This window comes from Phyllobates terribilis, unplaced genomic scaffold, assembly GCF_046119375.1.
Source record: "Phyllobates terribilis strain yellow unplaced genomic scaffold, ASM4611937v1 Scaffold_3__8_contigs__length_932513732, whole genome shotgun sequence".
Classification (NCBI taxonomy): domain Eukaryota; kingdom Metazoa; phylum Chordata; class Amphibia; order Anura; family Dendrobatidae; genus Phyllobates; species Phyllobates terribilis.
The window spans coordinates 319,243,594-319,261,439 of record NW_027362763.1 but is presented as its reverse complement, the minus strand read 5'-3'; the positions used below and the strand labels follow the sequence as shown (position 1 = coordinate 319,261,439).

At 43.3% G+C, this 17,846-nt stretch overlaps 1 protein-coding gene across 1 annotated transcript in view; it reads right to left on the bottom strand.

The window, feature by feature from the left end:
• Positions 1-8,761: 8,761 nt before the first annotated feature.
• LOC141257839 (uncharacterized) overlaps positions 8,762-17,846 on the bottom strand; it is a 75,869-nt gene continuing 66,784 nt past the window's right edge. The window contains exons 4-5 of the mRNA XM_073672851.1: positions 10,120-10,297; positions 8,762-10,074 (exon numbers count right to left, since the gene is read on the bottom strand). Coding sequence (XP_073528952.1) covers positions 8,896-10,074; positions 10,120-10,297 — 1,357 coding nt within the window. The 3' untranslated portion in view covers positions 8,762-8,895. The remainder of the gene's footprint in view (positions 10,075-10,119; positions 10,298-17,846) is intronic.

The following is a 17,846-nucleotide window of genomic DNA, read 5'->3' as shown; positions in this document are numbered from 1 at the left end:
TAAAACGAGCAGCTCGTCGCTGCTGCCACAGTCGCTGCTACATGTACAGAATGGAATTCCACTTTGTCGGCACATTGCATATTAACCGGTAGGGCCAAAGATCTCTGTAGCGAAGCAAATCGATGACCCATGGAGTGCGAAGGGTGTAAGTGAGAGCACAGTGAAAGTGCATTGTGCAGCAGCGCATCCAGGTTACTGGAGTTCAGTCAGCTGATTAGCTTCGGTGACCTCACTTATTGCACTGCCGCTGCTTGAGAAAATTCATAAATGAGGTCACCAGAGCTCATCATAGGCTTAATATCAGCACGCAGCTGTCTGCCTAGCCTTTACTGGTTATTAATTATAGGGAGGCCGCACATCAATTTTTTGGGGGGTTCTCCATTTTAATAACCAGTAAAGGCTAAGTATACAGCTGTGAGCTGATATTAATTAATAACCAGCAAAGACTAGGCAGACTGCTGCTGGCTGATATTAATAGGCTTGGAAGGGGCCATGGATATTAGCCCCCTCCGAGGCTAAAAACATCAGCTCTCAGCTGCCCCAGAAATGGCACATCCATAAGATTATTATCATTATTTATTATTATTATTTATTTATATAGCGCCATTGATTACATGGTGCTGTACATAAGAAGGGGTTGCATACCAAATACAGATACCACTTACAGTAAACAAACTAACAATGATAGACTGGTAGGGAGGAAAGTGGACCCTGCCCTTGCGGGCTTACATCCTACAGGAATGAGGAAGGAGACAGTAGGTTGAGGGGTTGCAGTAGCTCCGGTGTTGTTGAGGTGGCAGGGCAGAGTCAAGGGTTACTCCGAGGCAGCGGATTGTTGGTCCAGGGCAAAGAGTGATGTCATTTATTGTGATAGAAAGATCAGGTGGGAAAGATATGCGAGATGGGGGAAAGATGATGAGTTCAGTTTTGTCCACATTGAGCTTGAGGAAGCAGGAGGAGAAGAAGGAGGATATGGCTGCTAGACATGCTGGGATTCTGGATAGCAGAGAGGTGACATCTGGGCCAAAGAGGTAGATCTGGGTGTCATCAACGTACAGATGGTACTGGAAGCCATGGGATTTTATGTGCTGTCCCAGGCCAAGGGTATAGATTGAGAAGAGTAGGGGTCCTAGGACAGAGCCTTGAGGGACTCCAACCGAGAGGGGGTGGGGTGAGGAGGTAGTGTGGGAGTGGGAGACGCTAAATGTGCAGTTAGAAAGATATGAGGAGATCCAAGATAGGGCAAGGTCTTTGACACCAAAAGAAGAGAGGATCTGTAGTAGGAGGCAGTGGTCAACTGTATCAAAAGCAGAGGACAGGTCAAGAAGAAGGAGTACAGAAAATTGTCTGTTAGCTTTGGGTGTAAGTAAGTCATTGGTGATTTTAGTAAGGGCAGTTTCGGTGGAATGGTGGGGACAGAAGCCCGATTGTCGGTTGTCAAAGAGAGAGTTAGATGAGAAGTAGGAGCAAAGTTCAGCGTGAACGTGTTGCTCAAGGAGTTTGGAGGCAAATGGGAGCAGCGATATGGGGCAATAGCTGAACAAGGCGGTTGGGTCGAGGGATGGCTTTTTGAGGATGGGCGTGGTTGTGGCATGTTTGAAGGCAGCAGGGAAGGTACCAGAAGATAGTGATAGGTTGAAGAGATGGGTTAGGGATGGGATGAGAGTGAGGGTGAGGTTGGGGAGGAGGTGGGATGGGATGGGGTCGAGTGCACAAGTGGTGAGGTTTGATTTGGAGAGGAGACGAGTAAGGTCTCTTTCCGTGATGTTGGGAAGGAAAGTTATGGGGGTAGGGCAATGGTGTGGAAAACATATGGGTTGTGGTCTTTGGATGGTAAAGACTTGCCGTGTTTGGTCAATCTTGTTTTTGAAGTGTGTGGCAAACTCCTCAGCAGAGATGACGGAGGTTGGAGGGCGCAGTGGAGGGCGGAGGAGAGAGTTAAAAGTGTTGAATAGCTGTTTGGGGTTGTAGGATAGGGAAGATATGAGGATTGTGAAGTAGACCTGTTTAGCAGAGGTGAGTGCTGATTTGAATGCGAGGGTTGCTTGTTTGAATGCAGTGAAGTCATCTTGAGAATGTGTTTTCTTCCAACGCCGCTGCGCAACCCTGGACACTTGTCAAAGCTGTTTTAATGAGGTTGTTGTGCCAGGGTTGCCTGTTGATTCGTCGCGCTCTGCCATGCATAAGAGGGGCGACCGAGTCAATAGCTGATGCAAGAGTGGCATTGTAGAAAGCAGTGATGCTGTCTGTGTCATGAAGTGAAGTTATGGATGTCAGTGGTAGAATAGAGTCAGAGAGTGTGTGGGTGTCTAGATGTGCAAGGTTTCTGCGGGGGGGTGCTAGTTGCTGGACATGGGTGACAGGTGAGGAGGACAGGGATGAGAAAGTGAGTAGATGGTGGTTAGATGGGGTAGAGGGGAGGTTGTGAGGTTAGATAGGGAGCAGAGTCGGGTGAAGATGAGGTCTAGTGTGTGTCCGTCTGTGTGGGTGTCTGAGGAGGACCACTGAGTAAGTCCAAAGGATGAAGTAAGCAACAGGAGTTTAGATGCTGCTGACTGGCGAGTGTCAGTGGGGATGTTTAAATTGCCCATGATAATTGTGGGAATGTCAGCAGAGAGAAAGTAAAGAAGCCAGGTGGAGAATTGGTCAATAGTGGCTGTGACCGAGCCTGGAAGTCGGTATATGACAGCCACTTGGAGGTTGGAGGGAGAGTAGATGCGGACAGAGTGGACTTCAAAAGAAGGAAGAATAAGAGAGTGCAGAGGAGGAGAAGGGCTAAAGGTGCAGTTGTTAGAAAGGAGAAGACCCACTCCTCCACCATGTCTGTTACCAGGGCGAGGAGTGTGGGTGAAGTGCAAGCCACCGTAACACAGCGCAGCAGGGGAGGCAGTGTCGGAGGGTGTCAGCCATGTCTCTGTGATGCCCAGAAAAGAGAGATGACGAGAGATAAAGAGGTCTTGGACAAAATGGAGCTTGTTGCAGTCAGAGCGGGCATTCCAGAGTGCCCCAGAGAGAGGGATAAGGGGGGTGGGTGTCAGGGGGACCGGTTTTGCGTAAGAGAGGTTGCGGTAGTTTGCAGTTGGTTTGATGTGATAGGTGGGGTAATTGGTGGAAGGTGCAAGCTGTGGGGGTTCAGAATTGGGAGATATGTCGCCAGCAGTGAGGAGAAGCAGAGAGAGAGCAGGTGGGAGAAGCAGAGTGTCCGGCTTGTGTCATGTTTTGGTAGGATAGATCTGAGGTTGAGGAGCAGGTCTGTAGATGAGGTCAGGTGGGTAGGTAGGAGGGAAGGAGAGATGATGATTTAGTTAGAAGGTGCTGGGGTATGGGGATAATGAAGGAGAGTGAGGATTAGTTGGGCAAAAACAGTGAGGGCATTTGTAAGCATAATGAATGTTACGTGTGAATAAGAAAGAGAATTTAAGTACAAATAGTAAATAGTTATCTGTACCTTCGGGTCACTTCTGGCCTATATCTGGAATATTTAATTTTTAGCCCCTTAAAATGCAAACCTTTAAAAGCCAGACCCGTCTGTGCCAGACTTAGCTCGCTTTATGGAGCTCTGGCCAGTACATGAGGTGGGTCAGGTGTGCAGGAGGGGAGGAGACACAGGAAGACTGCTCACAAAAGCATGGGTGGAGGGGGGGAGGGGGAGAGTAATTAGGACACAGAGGCTAAATGTATTCAGGAAACAGACAGCTAGGGACCAGTGTGTATTGGGATCAAAGGATTGAGGTGATGAACATGCAGATTGGATCAAACATGCCAAGGTCAGATAGAATTAAATTAGCAAGGATCAGTGGATACACAGCAGATATTGGATGCCGGGAACATACTGGGAGACAGATAGATACAGTTTGGAAAAGATGGTCAGATATGCAGCATGGGGTTTGCAGATGGGGTCAGATGAAGTACCGGGAGACAGATACAGTTTGGAAAAGACGGTCAGATATGCAGCATGGGGTTTGCAGATGAAGTCAGGTGACGTACCGGGAGACAGATAGATACAGTTTGGAAAAGACGGTCAGATATGCAGCATGGGGTTTGCAGATGGGGTCAGATGATGTACCGGGAGGCAGATAGATACAGTTTGGAAAAGACGGTCAGATATGCAGCATGGGGTTGCTGATGGGGTCAGATGACGTACCTGTGGGTCAAGCAGAACAGATTGTCAGATGAAGAATGGTGGCGAGGGGTTTAATATCTGGCATATTTCATTTTTAGCCCCTTGAAAAGCGAACCTTTAAAAGCTAGACTTGGCTCCAAGATGCGCCAATTCTGGCGCTTAGCCTTCACTCTTCCCACTTGCCCTGGTGCGGTGGAAAGTGGAGTAATAGGGTTGGGGTTCATGTCAGCCTTGTATTGGCAGCTGACATGAAGCCCAGTGGTCAGTAATGGAGAGGCGTCTAGAAGACGCCCCCATTACTTACTCCATAGTAAAATTTGTGCAATAAAGACACAGCCAGAAAAAAAATCATAGTACCATATACCTAGTAACGTACATTGAATAAAGACCTAGGTCCATCAAGTTCAACCTTTCTCCCCCAATTGTACTTCCTACACTAACTTACTAACTTACTGGGACTAGGCCTCACAAATGTATTACCATTTTTATTATTTGAAATAAAAAAAACTCTTTTAATTTTTATTTAAAAGTAAAAAACACAGTTTTACTCACCTAATGCCCATTCAATTGAAGCCATTGTCTCCTGTACAAAACAGGAAATAATAAATAAGAAAAATAGCAACCTAACACCCATTCCATTTGAAGCCATTGTCACCTGTAAAAAAAACAAAAATAAAAAACAACCATATCCCTCACCTGTCCAACATGATGAAATAATCCAGAGTGTCCCATAAAGATCTGGGTCAGTTCTAGAGCAGTCATATCAACAATTACTGATATGACTGTTCTAGAGGACAGCAGGATGTACACTGACAGGAGTGTAATCACTCATGTGTCAGTTTATAGTGCTGAGCTGCCATGAGAGAGGTCACCGGAGTTCTATCAGCTGATGAGGTCCGGTGACCTAATTTCCAGCAGTACAATTACAACCTAATTGTAGTAAGTGAGGCCACCGGAGCTCAACTGCTGATTGAACTTCATTGACCTCTCTCACAGCAGCTCAGCGCTATACACTGAAACAGGAGTGATTATGCTCCTGTCAGTGTATCAGCAGTTGCCGGATAGGACAGTCATATCTCTCGATGTGACTGTTCTATAAGTGAGGTCGCCATGGGACACTTGGGATTACCTGGAATACAACAGATAGGTGAGTATTATGGTGGTTTATTATTTTTTCCTTATTACAGGTGACATGGGCATCGGCGATTAGGCGTTAAGGTGAGTATTATGGTGGTTTATTATTTTTTCTTTGTTACAGGGGACAAGGGCATCGGAGATTTAGTGTAGGTGAGTATAATGTGTTTTTTATTTTTATTTGAATATTTATTTATTAATTTTAACTCTTTTTTTTGTTACTTGGAGTACAATGTGAAAGTAGAGGGTATTAAAATATGATCCCTAATTAGGCTGTTTAGGGATAATATTTTAATATCCTCTACATTCACATTTTAATATAAAGATTTAAAGTTACATTTTATAGCCTGTTTAGAGAGGGATAATTATATGGGTTTTCCCAATGTTACCGCTGATCAGATTCCCATCTGCGTGACACCGCGGGAAACCACGGATGATCAAGTTCGTGCTCTGTCGAATTTTGCCAATTTTGAGTAAAATGCTCGGGGATCCGAACACGAATCCGAATGTGCAATATTCGTGCCGACTTTGAGATTGGCTCATCTCTACTCTTGAGCTTTTTGACTGCAAGGCATATTAATTTTAACACTGCCTGATGGTGATGAGCCCTGGCTGCCCAGTACGGGAGGGATTCTCTCAGCACTGTTGAAATGCATGTCTTATTAAGGCAGAGGTTGAGGAAACAGGTGGAGGCTCTAGAGGAGGTGGAGGAGGCAAAAGCAGTGGAGGAAGTGTTAGATACACAGGTTTGTCACGCAAGCCTTGAGGATTCAAGGCTTGAGGAGCAGCCCCTTATCCACCTGCTCCCACAGCCACCAGAGTCACCCAGTGCCCAGTCAGCAAGATATAACGCCCCTGGCCATGCTTGCTTGTCCAGGTGTCCGTGGGGAAATGCACCCTGGCAGGCATAGATTTTTTCAAGGAACGGGTGATGTTGTCTGTGACATGCTGCTATAGCACAGGCACAGCTTTCTTAGAGAAGTAATGGTGACTGGAAAATTGGTACTGGGGGATTGTGATGGCTATCAGCTTTCGGAAACCATCTGTATCCACTAGGCAGAAAGGCAGTATATCTATGGCTATCAGATTGGAGATGGTGAAGTTCAAGCTCTTACCTTTGGCATGTGTAGGAAGAAACAATCTTTTACGTGACCACAACTGCAGGACTGGGGGCTGGCTGCTGTGCTGAGAGAGGGTGGAATAGGGTGAACACGACAAATTGCAGGACTGTGAATGAGGTGCAGGTGGAGATGTTATGGTGGATTGAGAAAGATGTGGTGTTCTCGGTAAAACAAAAACAGCAGGAATGTCAATTTCTGCAACAGCTGATGGCCTCTCACTCAACCCGACTGTAGTGGGTAAACAAATAGAGGTTCTGCTGCCGGAGACCTGTCTAAGAACACTTGCCACGGAGACAGAGGAGGAAGAAGCAGCTGATGCGGTTGATGGAGCGGCCGGTGGTTGGCTAGGCCCATTTTATTGAGATTCCCAGACTAACACATGTTGATCACGCATGTGCCTGTTCATACATGTAGTAGTCAAATTATTGCAATTTTTGCCTCTACAGAGTCGTTTTTTACAAAATTGGCAGATAACGTGAGTTGGGTCATCCTTTGCAGTCCCTGCAAACTGCCGACCCGCAATCGCTGCTGGCCACAGCCAGAGTTGTGGCTGAGGATGCAAAGCTTGTGGTGGTTGTATCACTCTGTGTCTGTGTGGGAGGCTGCAACGTAACCTCCTCGTCTTCCTCCTCCTCCACCTCCTCTGCTGAGCTACTCAGCTGCGTGCATCTGGGTTCACACCAAGTAGAATATACAACCTCATCGTCATCCTCTCTGTTCTCCCACTCCTTGCCCTAAGGCTGTGTGCCCACTATGTGTTTTTGATGTGGAATTTCTGCAGCGTAAATGCTTGCAAAACGCTTGGTAATCCGTGCTCCATGATCCCCAATGAAAATCTGCATGTTCTGTGCCCATACTGTGAAATTTTCCGCAGCGGATTTTCCTTGCGGAAAAATCTGCAGCATGTCCATTATTTGTGCGTTTCTGCATGCGGATTTGAGGTCCCAACACATTTGAAAAACGCAAGTCAAATCCGCATGTAAAAACGCGTCAAAAACACATGTAAAATCCGCAAGCGTTTTTACTGCCAAGAACATGCAGAAACGCTGCAGAAATTTTCTGCTTCATTTCTGCATCGTGGGCACATACCATTAGGCTACGTGCCCACTATGTGTTTTTCAAGCATTTTTGCCGCGGAATTTCCGCAGCGAAAACGCTTAAAAAACGCATGGTAATATGTGCCCCATGGTCCCCAATGATAATCCGCATGTGCTGTGCACATGCTGTGGAAATTTCCGCTGCGGATTATCATTGCGGAAAAATACGCAGCATGTCCATTAATTTTGCGGACACGCAGAGTAATCGCTGCCATTGACTTGCATTGGACCGCGTGACATCCGCATCACTGCATCTGTACATGCGGATATCACACGGTTCAATGTGCGGATGGTACCCAGGTCTGGAGGAAAGGAGACTCTCATCCAGACCTGGGTACCATAGAACCTGTTAAAAAAAGAATTTAAAATAAAAAAAAAAGATTATACTTACCTTCCGATGTCCTCCCGGTGTTTTCTCCCCTCCGTCTGGTCTGCTGTATGGGTCGCGGTGTTGTGAAGGACCTGCCATGACATCATTGAGTCATGTGACCTGTCATATGACTCAATGACGTCACCGCAGGTCCTTCACACCACCGCGAGCCGCCCAAGACACCGGACGCAGCGGAGAAAACACCGGGGGCTATCGGAAGGTAAATATCTTTTTTTTTTTTATTTTTTACCATTCTTCTTATTTTTTTTTCAACTAACTTGGTCACAGTACTATAAATCCATGCCGGTTGCATGGATTTATATAGTGTGAACAAGTTGTCAAGCACTTTCCAAGTGATGCTAAAATCGCTTGGAAAAGCACTTGTTAACCCGCATGCTGAAATAAATGCAAAAACTCTTGACAAACGCTTCTACCTGGCGGGAAAAATGCATGTAAAAAACGCATGCATTTTTCCTGCCAGGGAGAAGAGGAAAAAATATGCAGCATTTCTGCATCGTGGGCACATAGCCTTAGAGTCCACCATCTTTCTGGCCCTCATCTACAAGGTGTACCTCTGTGCGGCTGCCAAAGAAAGGGAATGGAGTAGCCCGTCCAGTAACAGAAGGTGTCAGTTGTCTTTGGATAGGATGTGATGGAGTTGGTTCAGTAGAGCTTTCACGAACATTACTACCTACCCCACGTACACCTTGAACACCAAGCCTATTCCCCCTTCCACCATCTCCTCACTTTTTCCCACTCATGTTGAATGTATCCTTCCCCTCTTTTAACCAGCTGTTTCACAACACTAGGCCCAGACCTTTCAGTCACCTGTCACTAAATTAAAAATCAGAATTTATTTGCAGTATTTATTTTATTTAGCAACAAAAATTTAGATACAGAAATGTGGTCTCCTGGCTAAAGTAAAACTAGTAGCACAAAATATTTATATGCAGAAATGTGGCCTGCTTTCTGTAGCATGCTAGTAGCACAACGAATTTAGATTTTGAAATGTGGACTCCTGGCTGAAGCAAAACTAGTAGCACAAAATATTTATATGATAATGGCTTTTTTAGTGGTGGTTGGTAGTGTTGTCTTTGGAGTTGGTAAACAAATGAGTTCATCAAGCTTTAGAGAGATGATTGCTCTTCCTTTGAAGTTTTCTGGTGATTCACACAATACATCTTTAATGTCTTTCACTTTTTCTTTGTTGTCATTAATCCAATTGTGAAAATCTTTAAGGTTACAGTCACAATTCCAAGAATTATTCCTTAAATATATAATAGTAAGTTTAAGCACTAAATCAATTGGTTTAGACATGATGGTGAACTTGTTGTTATTCAGTCTTAAAGTCTTTAACACTGGTAGGGATGAGAGCACATCATCTTGTAAGCTGCTGAGATAATTATGTTCCACATTGAGTTCTGTTAACTTACCCAGACCCAAGAACATTTCCTTGTTTAGCAAAGTGATTTGGTTTGAGGAAAGCACTAACTTTTTCAAAGATCTAAAGTTATTGAATGCAGTAGCTGGAATATCAGTTAATTCATTCTGGCTCAGATCAAGTGCTATAATATTTATACCATCAGTTATCTCATTTGGAAGCGTCTTCAGTTTATTTGCATTCATTTTGAGTTGCTTTATTTTATTTAGCCCAAATAGCATTTTATTTGGAAGCTCCTCTAATAGATTTCCATCCAAAAGCAATTTTTCAAGATTTGGTAAATTAGCTACAAAGTTTTGGGGCCATAATTTTATTCTGTTGCTATGAATATTGAATTCGGTCAGATTTTGATTATTATCCAACAATCCTTGAGGAAGTTCTGTGAGCTCATTTTCATAGAGACGAAGGAGTTTTAGGTTAGGTAAATTACAGAATATGTGCACAGGTAACTGAGTCAGTTTATTTTTTGCTAGATGCAATATTTTGAGTTTTCCAAGTGCATCAAAAACGCCTGAAGGCAAAGAAGATAACTTATTGAGGTTTATGTAGAGTTCTTCCAAATTGTGCAGGTCATCAAAAATTCCTTGGCCCAAAGAACTAATGTTGTTGTATTTAAGAACCAGCTTTCTCAGATTGCTAAGATTGCTGAAGACTCCAGCCTTTATTGCATGCAAATCTGCATTTCCAGATATCTCCAGTTCAGAAAGGTTTTGTAAATTATCAAAGGCACCAACTTCTATTTGACTAATTTTATTATTCATGAAGTATATTTTTTCCAAGTGAGTCATTTATTTAAATGCATCTTTTCTGATCGTTGAAATTCCAGTTTGCACTAAGATGATTTCCCTTGTTTTTGGGTTAATGGATTTAGGTATGTCAGTGATGGTTTCCTTCATGAAGACTTCCTGGTAATCTTTGGGGCAGTCATACTCAACTTTACAACTTGTAGTTGTAGTCACGTGAATTGCTCCAAGTAATGCCAGAAGGTGTAAAACCAAATGCACTTTATGTCTGTAAAAAGAAAATAAAAATAGGGTGTTAGTCTTTGGTATGTTCACACATAGAGTTGGTCGGGGATCTGAATCCCAGCAACATCCACTAAACAGTGTACGAAACTGTATTATTCTACAGTGTTGACATGCATCCACCACCAGAGCTGAAAACAGCTGATCGGTGGGGGTGCTGGGCTGTTGTAACCACATTGATCTGATATTGATGACCTATCCTACAGTAAGATAACCAATATAAATGTATTGGACATTGAGCAACATTCAATTTAGGGAATACCACTTTAACAGTTTGCTGATAAAACCCTAAAAATACCATACAAATTGTAATAATTTCATTAAGGAGTCCATGATTTTCACTATATTGTCGTATTTCAGTATAGAGTATAAGTAATTGGATGAGTGCAGGAACACAAGTCGCCTAAAAGTACTAAAAAATTAAGTAAAAAAACATATTTTAAAAATGTACATATAAATAAAGTTCGTCTCACCCCTTTTCTCCCCATTAAAAATAAAAAACAAATAAGCATATTTTGTACCGCCACATTTGTAAAAGTCTGATCTATCATATTACATTTAACGAGAAAAAAATCATAACGCCAGAATTGCAGTGTTTTTGTCACCTCTAGTCTCTAAAAATGCATTAAAAATTGATTGGAACATCTTATCAATCCCAAATTAGTATCAACAAAACTGTCAGCCCTCACACAACTCAATCAACGGAAAAATAAAAATGTGTCGGAAAATGGAGGTACAAAAAAAAATAATCAAGTTTGATATTGCCATAGCTATACTGACATGGAGTATAATGATTGATAGTAAGTTTTACCACAAACCCATGGCATTTTTTTCACAATTTCACAGCACATGGAATTATTTTCTTGTTTTTCAGTACATTCTATACTGAATTGAATAGTGTCATTCAAAAGTACAACTTGTCCCACAAAAAAACAAGCCCTCATAAGTAGTGTGAGCATTCCGATACTGTAATATCAGGTATCAGCCGATATTCGCTGTATCGGAGTTCCGATACTGAGTTCCGATATTTTTACAATATCGAATACCGGAATCGGAAGTTCCTATAATGCCTGCGCTCTGCAGTGTCTCTGAAGGATGACAAGCTGGATGGCAGCGCTCAGCTGCGAACCAGCCTGTCATCAGAATGCCATCCCAGCGTGGGAGAATTCTCCTGATTGTTTAAAAGCCGGCGGCTTTTTACCGCCCGTCGGCTTTTAAACAATCCCTCAGCCCCATACTCGCTTCCCCGCAGCCTCCCACCCTGATCCTCCGCTCCCCTCGCCACCTCCCATCCCGATCGTAAGTTAGAACCGGGCGGGGAGCACAGCACCAAGGAGCAGGGAGCGAAGGACCCGGGCGGGGAAGCCGGCAGTGAAAAGACTTCACCGCTGCGCTTTCTCGCCGGTTATTTCAAATGAACAGCTGAGGTATCAGGTGATGCTGATCAGCTGTTCATTTGAAGTCGCCGCGGTGCCCTCAGAGAGTTCATGTGAGTTCATGCTTGACTGCATTGCATGAACTCACATGAACTTTCCCACGGCCGCACAGGTCAACCTCACCTCCCAGACCATCAGACCCGTCATTATTGGTGTGTGCGAGTGTCTGTGCGATGTCTGCGGGTGTGTGCGTGCAGGCAGACATAGGCCGATGTGACACTACTACTCCCATCGGCCTATGTCTGTCCCCCGTCCACTCGTGCCAGCAGGATCAGCTCGATGGGAGCAGTAGTTCCCATCAGCCTGATCCTGCTATTTAAACTGCCCCATGTGTTATTTTTGCCCCTATACGTGTTTTTTTAGGCCCCCATATTTTTTTTTTGTTTTTGGTCCCCAATAAATTTTAAATACATGTCATTGGTGGCCAGTGGTTACCTAAAATAAATTAGTTTATACATTACCTGTCCCCGCCGATCGCCACCTAAAATAAAGTAAAAAATAAAAAACTACACCTATACTCACCTAGACACCTAATTCCCCGAAGCCATCGATCTCCTGTAATAAAATATAAAATAATTAATGAAATAATTTAAAAAAAATTGACGTGGGGCTTCGCGCTATATTTGTGTCCAGCCAGGTACAGCAGGCAGGAACGGGCTGCCCCCAACCACCAGCTGCCTATTTGTACCTGGGAAGCCCTTTTTTTCTTAATTATTTCATGAATTTCATGAAATAATTAAAAAAAAAATACTTGGGGCTTCGCCCTATTTTTGTGTCCAGCCAGGTACAACTAGCCAACTGGGGACTGGAATCTGCAGCGCAGGGAGGCCCAAGCTTTCTGGGCCCCACCCGCTGCAAATTGCAGTCCGCAGCCACCCCGGAAAATGGCGCATTCATAGAAGCTCCATCTTCTGGTACTGTACCCAACTCATCCAGGGCCCTGGTGCGGTGGCTCACTGGGTAATAAAGGGGTTAGGGCCAGCTTGGCATTATCAGCTGGCCCTAAGCCCGAAATTCATGGGGTCACGCCAATATTATACATGACCGCCATGAATTTCTAGTAAAGTATTTAAAAAAAAACACAACACCCAGAATAAAGTCCTTTAATTGAAATAAAGACACAATTCTTTATTGTTCTAAATTAAACCATACTTACCATCACGCCCATTCCAGCTGAAGCCAACGATCTCCTGAAATAAAAGAAAAATAATAAAGCAACATCATCCTTACCTTTCGATGGTTCCCAGGACAGCTCCAGCTCTGCTACATCGAGATGACAGGCTGGATCGCAGCCGAAAGTTGCCATCCAGCCTGTCATCCCGCGGACACTGAGAAGCGCAGGCATGCTTGCGCTCCTCAGTGTCAGGCTGTGACGGCATCCCGATGACAGGGGGGACCCCACGTCATTTTTTTGGGGGGGTCCCCCATTTTAATAGCTAGTAAAGGCTAGGTATTCAGCTGGGGGCTGATATTAGTAGCCTGGGAAGCTCCGTGGGTATTACCCTCTTCCCAGGCTTCAAACATCTGCCCCAGCTGTCTGCTTAACCTCCGCTAGAGACTAAAATTACGGGGAATCCCACGCCAATTTTTTTTTTAATAAATCCTTTATTTTAACACTAAATGACAAGTACAAGTACAGTAACCAACACTATCACTGTACTTATTATATATGTGACTGACATGTTTCTATCTATCTAATCTATGTGTGATGCTCTATTATTTCTGTTGCAAATTGTCGGGTACCGCTGCTGAATTACCGGCCGGCTTTTTTAAAGAGGCGGTGCATGAAAACACTAATATTTTTTTAAATAAATCCTTTACACTAAATGACAAGTACAGTAAGCAACACTGTCACTGTACTTCATATATATGTGACTGACATGTTTCTATCTATCTAATCTATGTGTGAAGCTCTATTCTTTCTGTTCTAAATTGTCGGGTACCGGTGTATGCCGCTGCTGAATTGCCGGCTTTTCATGTTTCACTGTGAGCACTGTTCCCATCAATTTGGGCAACCACCTCCCCCAATACATTCTACATTATTGTTAGTTGTTTTCCTTCATGCAGAATTAACCTACAGGGAAAGAATGGGTTTATTTTCATTCCGATATTTGTGTCCCATTGACTTGCATTGGTTTCGGGTATCGGAATCGGCGATATCCGATACTTTTTGGGTATCGGCCCGATCCAATCCGATCCGATATTTCCTGATATCGGAAGGTATCGCTCAACACTACTCATAAGTCTATCATATGGCTATATCAATGAAAGAATAAAAAAGTTACAGTTCTTAGATGAAGGGGAGGAAAAAATAAAAGTGCAAAAAACAAAAATGGGCTGTGGAGGTAAGGGGTTAATTATACGCACTTTCAAGAAATTAGCAAAAAATGCATTTATTTGTATAGCTTAAAATTCTGATTCGAGCCTAAATAACCTGCACAAGTTTGATCAGGTAAAAATAATCATAGATTCCATTATTATTAGGGACACTTATCAAAACGTGTCCCTTTTTACAGACTGCCCATGTAAGTAGTTGGCTACTATGATGTTGGAGTTGTCACAAGCAAACAGACACAATAGATAATCAAAATCAGAGGTAAAACTGGCTCTCAGCATATATACAATACTGGACATTACAACGTGTGGCAATGAGCAAATGGTGGCCCAACAGATTGGTAAGGGAACAAGGGTAGTCTAACATTCAGCATTTAAACATGTCCTTGTCCCCCATTCTCTGATTTCCAACCACCGCCCTTTCCATGCAGTTCTGTGGAGCGCTGGCCTTGCTTCCACACAGCCCTCTACACAGGGTTGCCAACTTGACTTTTTATTTTTCCCAGACAGCTTATCAAAAAATCATGGACCGACAATATTTTTTATGGAAACATTGGAAAACCTTAATAAATCATTTTGATTATGAGTGATCCATATCTACATCCAATAATACTGGAATGAAGACATCAGCTTCATTCACTGTAAACTGTACAATAATTTACAATAAAAATTATCTGTAGAAGTTTCTTCAGCCTCAAAAAAATCACGGACACCTGAAATGTCCAGGAAATTCTGGATGGTTGGCAACCGTGCCTCTACATTGCAATCTAGTGGAGTTCTGGAAAATGGTGAGCTTGCTTGACTATCTTTTTATTGAGCTGTATAAAGAGTGCCGTGGCTGAGAATTAGAATACGATTGGCACAGTAGGACCCGAACCTGTGAGGTATTTATGCTGTATCATGAGGAAGGGCAATAAGTAAAGTTTATTTAATATATTTAGCAGGGACTTTAATAGCTTGCAGATTGGTAGGGGTCCAGAGTGGAATACGGAATTAATAGAAAGCATAGGCTATGAAGGCAGTGATTTCTACTAAAGCCATATCCTCACTCTGTGTGCGCACTCAGCCAGGAGCCAGCTGCGTACTGTTCTGGGGTCTGTTGAGCATGCAGTGGGGGGTCTCAGGAACCCGAACCTCATTGATCTTCACATCACTAAAGTGCCTGCTAAATATGATCAAAAATGTAAAGAAGTTTAGTTTCTCTTTAAGCTGAAAATTTGCCTTATGCATGGATGATACCCCATTGAGTGTACAATACAGGGGCAGACATACCGCCGGTGCAGAAATGCTACATATTTTTTACGCTTCTCCCTGACAGAAAAAAACGCATGCGGATTTTACATGCGTTTTTCCCGCCATGTAGTAGCATTTGTCAAGCATTTTTGCATGCATTTCTGCATACGGGTTATCAAGCGCTTTTCCAAGCGATTTTAGCATCACTTGGAAAAGTGCTTGACAACTTGTTCAGACTATATAAATCCATGCCACCGGCATGGATTTATAGTAGTGTGACCAAGTTAGTTAAAAAAAAAGAATAAGAATGGTAAAAAATTGTAAAAAATTATACTCACCTTCCGATGTCCTCCCGGTGTTATCTCCGCCGCATCCGGTGTCTTGCATTGCTTGCGGTGGTGTGAAGGACCTGCGGTGACGTCATTCAGTCATGTGTCAGGTCACATGACTCAATGACGTCATGGCAGGTCCTTCACAACAGCGCGAGCAATGCAAGAGACCGGACGGAGCGAACAAAACACCGGGAGGACATCGGAAGGTAAGTATAATCTTTATTATTTATTTTAAATTCTTTTTTTTACAGTTTCTATGGTACCCAGGTCTGGATGAGAGTCTCCTCTTCTCCAGACCTGGGTACCATCCGCACATTGAACCGTGTGATATCCGCTTATATAGATGCAGTGATGCGGATGTCACGCGGTCCAATGCAAGTCAATGGCGGCGATTGTGCATCATGGACATTGACATTGCGGCTTGTCATTGGGGACCATTGGAGGCGGATTACCAAGCGTTTCCCAAGCGTTTGCGCTGCGTAAATTCCGCAGCATAAACGCTTGGAAAATGCTGCGTGGGCACACAGCCTTAAGCTGAAAATTTGCCTTTAAGGCTAAGTGCCCACGAAGCGGAAATGCTCCGGATTTTTACTGCATCTCCCTGGCAGGAAAAACGCTTGCAGATTTTACATGCATTTTTCCTGCCAGGTAGAAGCGTTTTTGAAGCGTTCTTCACATGCATTTCCGCTTGCGGGTTGTAAAGCGCTTTTCCAAGCGATTTTAGCATCATTTGGAAAAGTGCTTGACAACTTGGTCACACTATATAAATCCATGCAACCGGCATGGATTTATATAGTGTGACCAAGTTACGATGCTGCAAATGCAGCATCAATAGTTAAAAAAAAGAATAAAATGGTGAAAAATAAAAAAAGACATTATACTCACCTTCTGATGGCCCCCGGCCTCCTACTCCGGTGTCTTCAATGGCTCGTGGTGGTGTAAAAGGACCTTCCATGACGTCATTTAGTCATGTGAAATGTCACGCGACCGCCAACGTCAGCTTTTTTTTTAATTCGAATTTTTATTTGAATCTTTTTTATTCGAATTCTTTTTTAACTAAAGGTACTATGGTACCTGGGTCTAGAGGAGAGTCTCCTCTTCTCCAGACCCGGGTACCATCTGCGCATTGAATTGCTTAATATCCGCATGTGTACATGTACACAATTACGCCGCGTTTCTGCAAAATTAATGGACGTGCTGCAGATTTTTTCGCAATGATAATCCGCAGCGGAAATTTCCGCAGCATGTGCACAGCACATGCGGATTATCATTGGGGACCATTGCAAACCTTCTACCAAGCGTTTTTTAAGCGTTTCCGTGGCAGAATTGCCGCTGCAGAAAAGCTTAAAAAACGCATAGTGGGCACGCAGCCTTAAGCAAGGATGATACCCCATTGAGTATATAATAATCCTACTTTATCTCTCCTGGTCTGATGATGCCCATCACACCTAAAGCTTGTTTTGTTGAGATCTATGACCTAAAATTTGGCATTCACTTTAATTCTATAAAGAGCCACAAGACAATAAATGAAGGAGAAGTAAGTAAAAAAGATACAGAATATACATATGATGGGAGCAGCTTTCTATAAAATATTTCTGGTGAGCCAACAGAGTTTTATTAGTTCTTTTAATATTGAGATTTATAGGATGCACTTACCTTTATGTGAAACCCCTTTAGGGTCTATTCTGCTCCTAGTATAGAATAAGATATTATCCTGTGATCAGACCAACAGCCTGGTGCAGTTCACACTCCGGATCTGCTGTCAGCCTCACACTTCTGTATACGCACCTTCTACTAGCAAAACATCTGTGGGGATGAGATAAGATGCCGTCTTGTCCGATAATCTTTTCGTGCGTAATTTGGACATGCAGATAACCAATCCCATTATGTCTAGTCCACACTTCACAAAGAAAACCTTCTGTATTCTTGGTGTTATTCTGCACATGCAGTGTGATAATAATTATGTGGCTTTTGGACGCACCATGTTTGCACCAGCTGAATATCTAAACATCTGACGGCATAACAACAACCAAGGAATTTCCTTTAATCTGACACCAAATGGACAGAAATTACAGATGAGCTGCTGCAGTGATACATTTTGAATCCAGATTCACCCAACAATCCAAAAACTGTAAAATTTTGAAGAATCTAGAATTAGACTCATTCAGCAGTATGTGAGAACATTTGTAAAGGTCTCTAA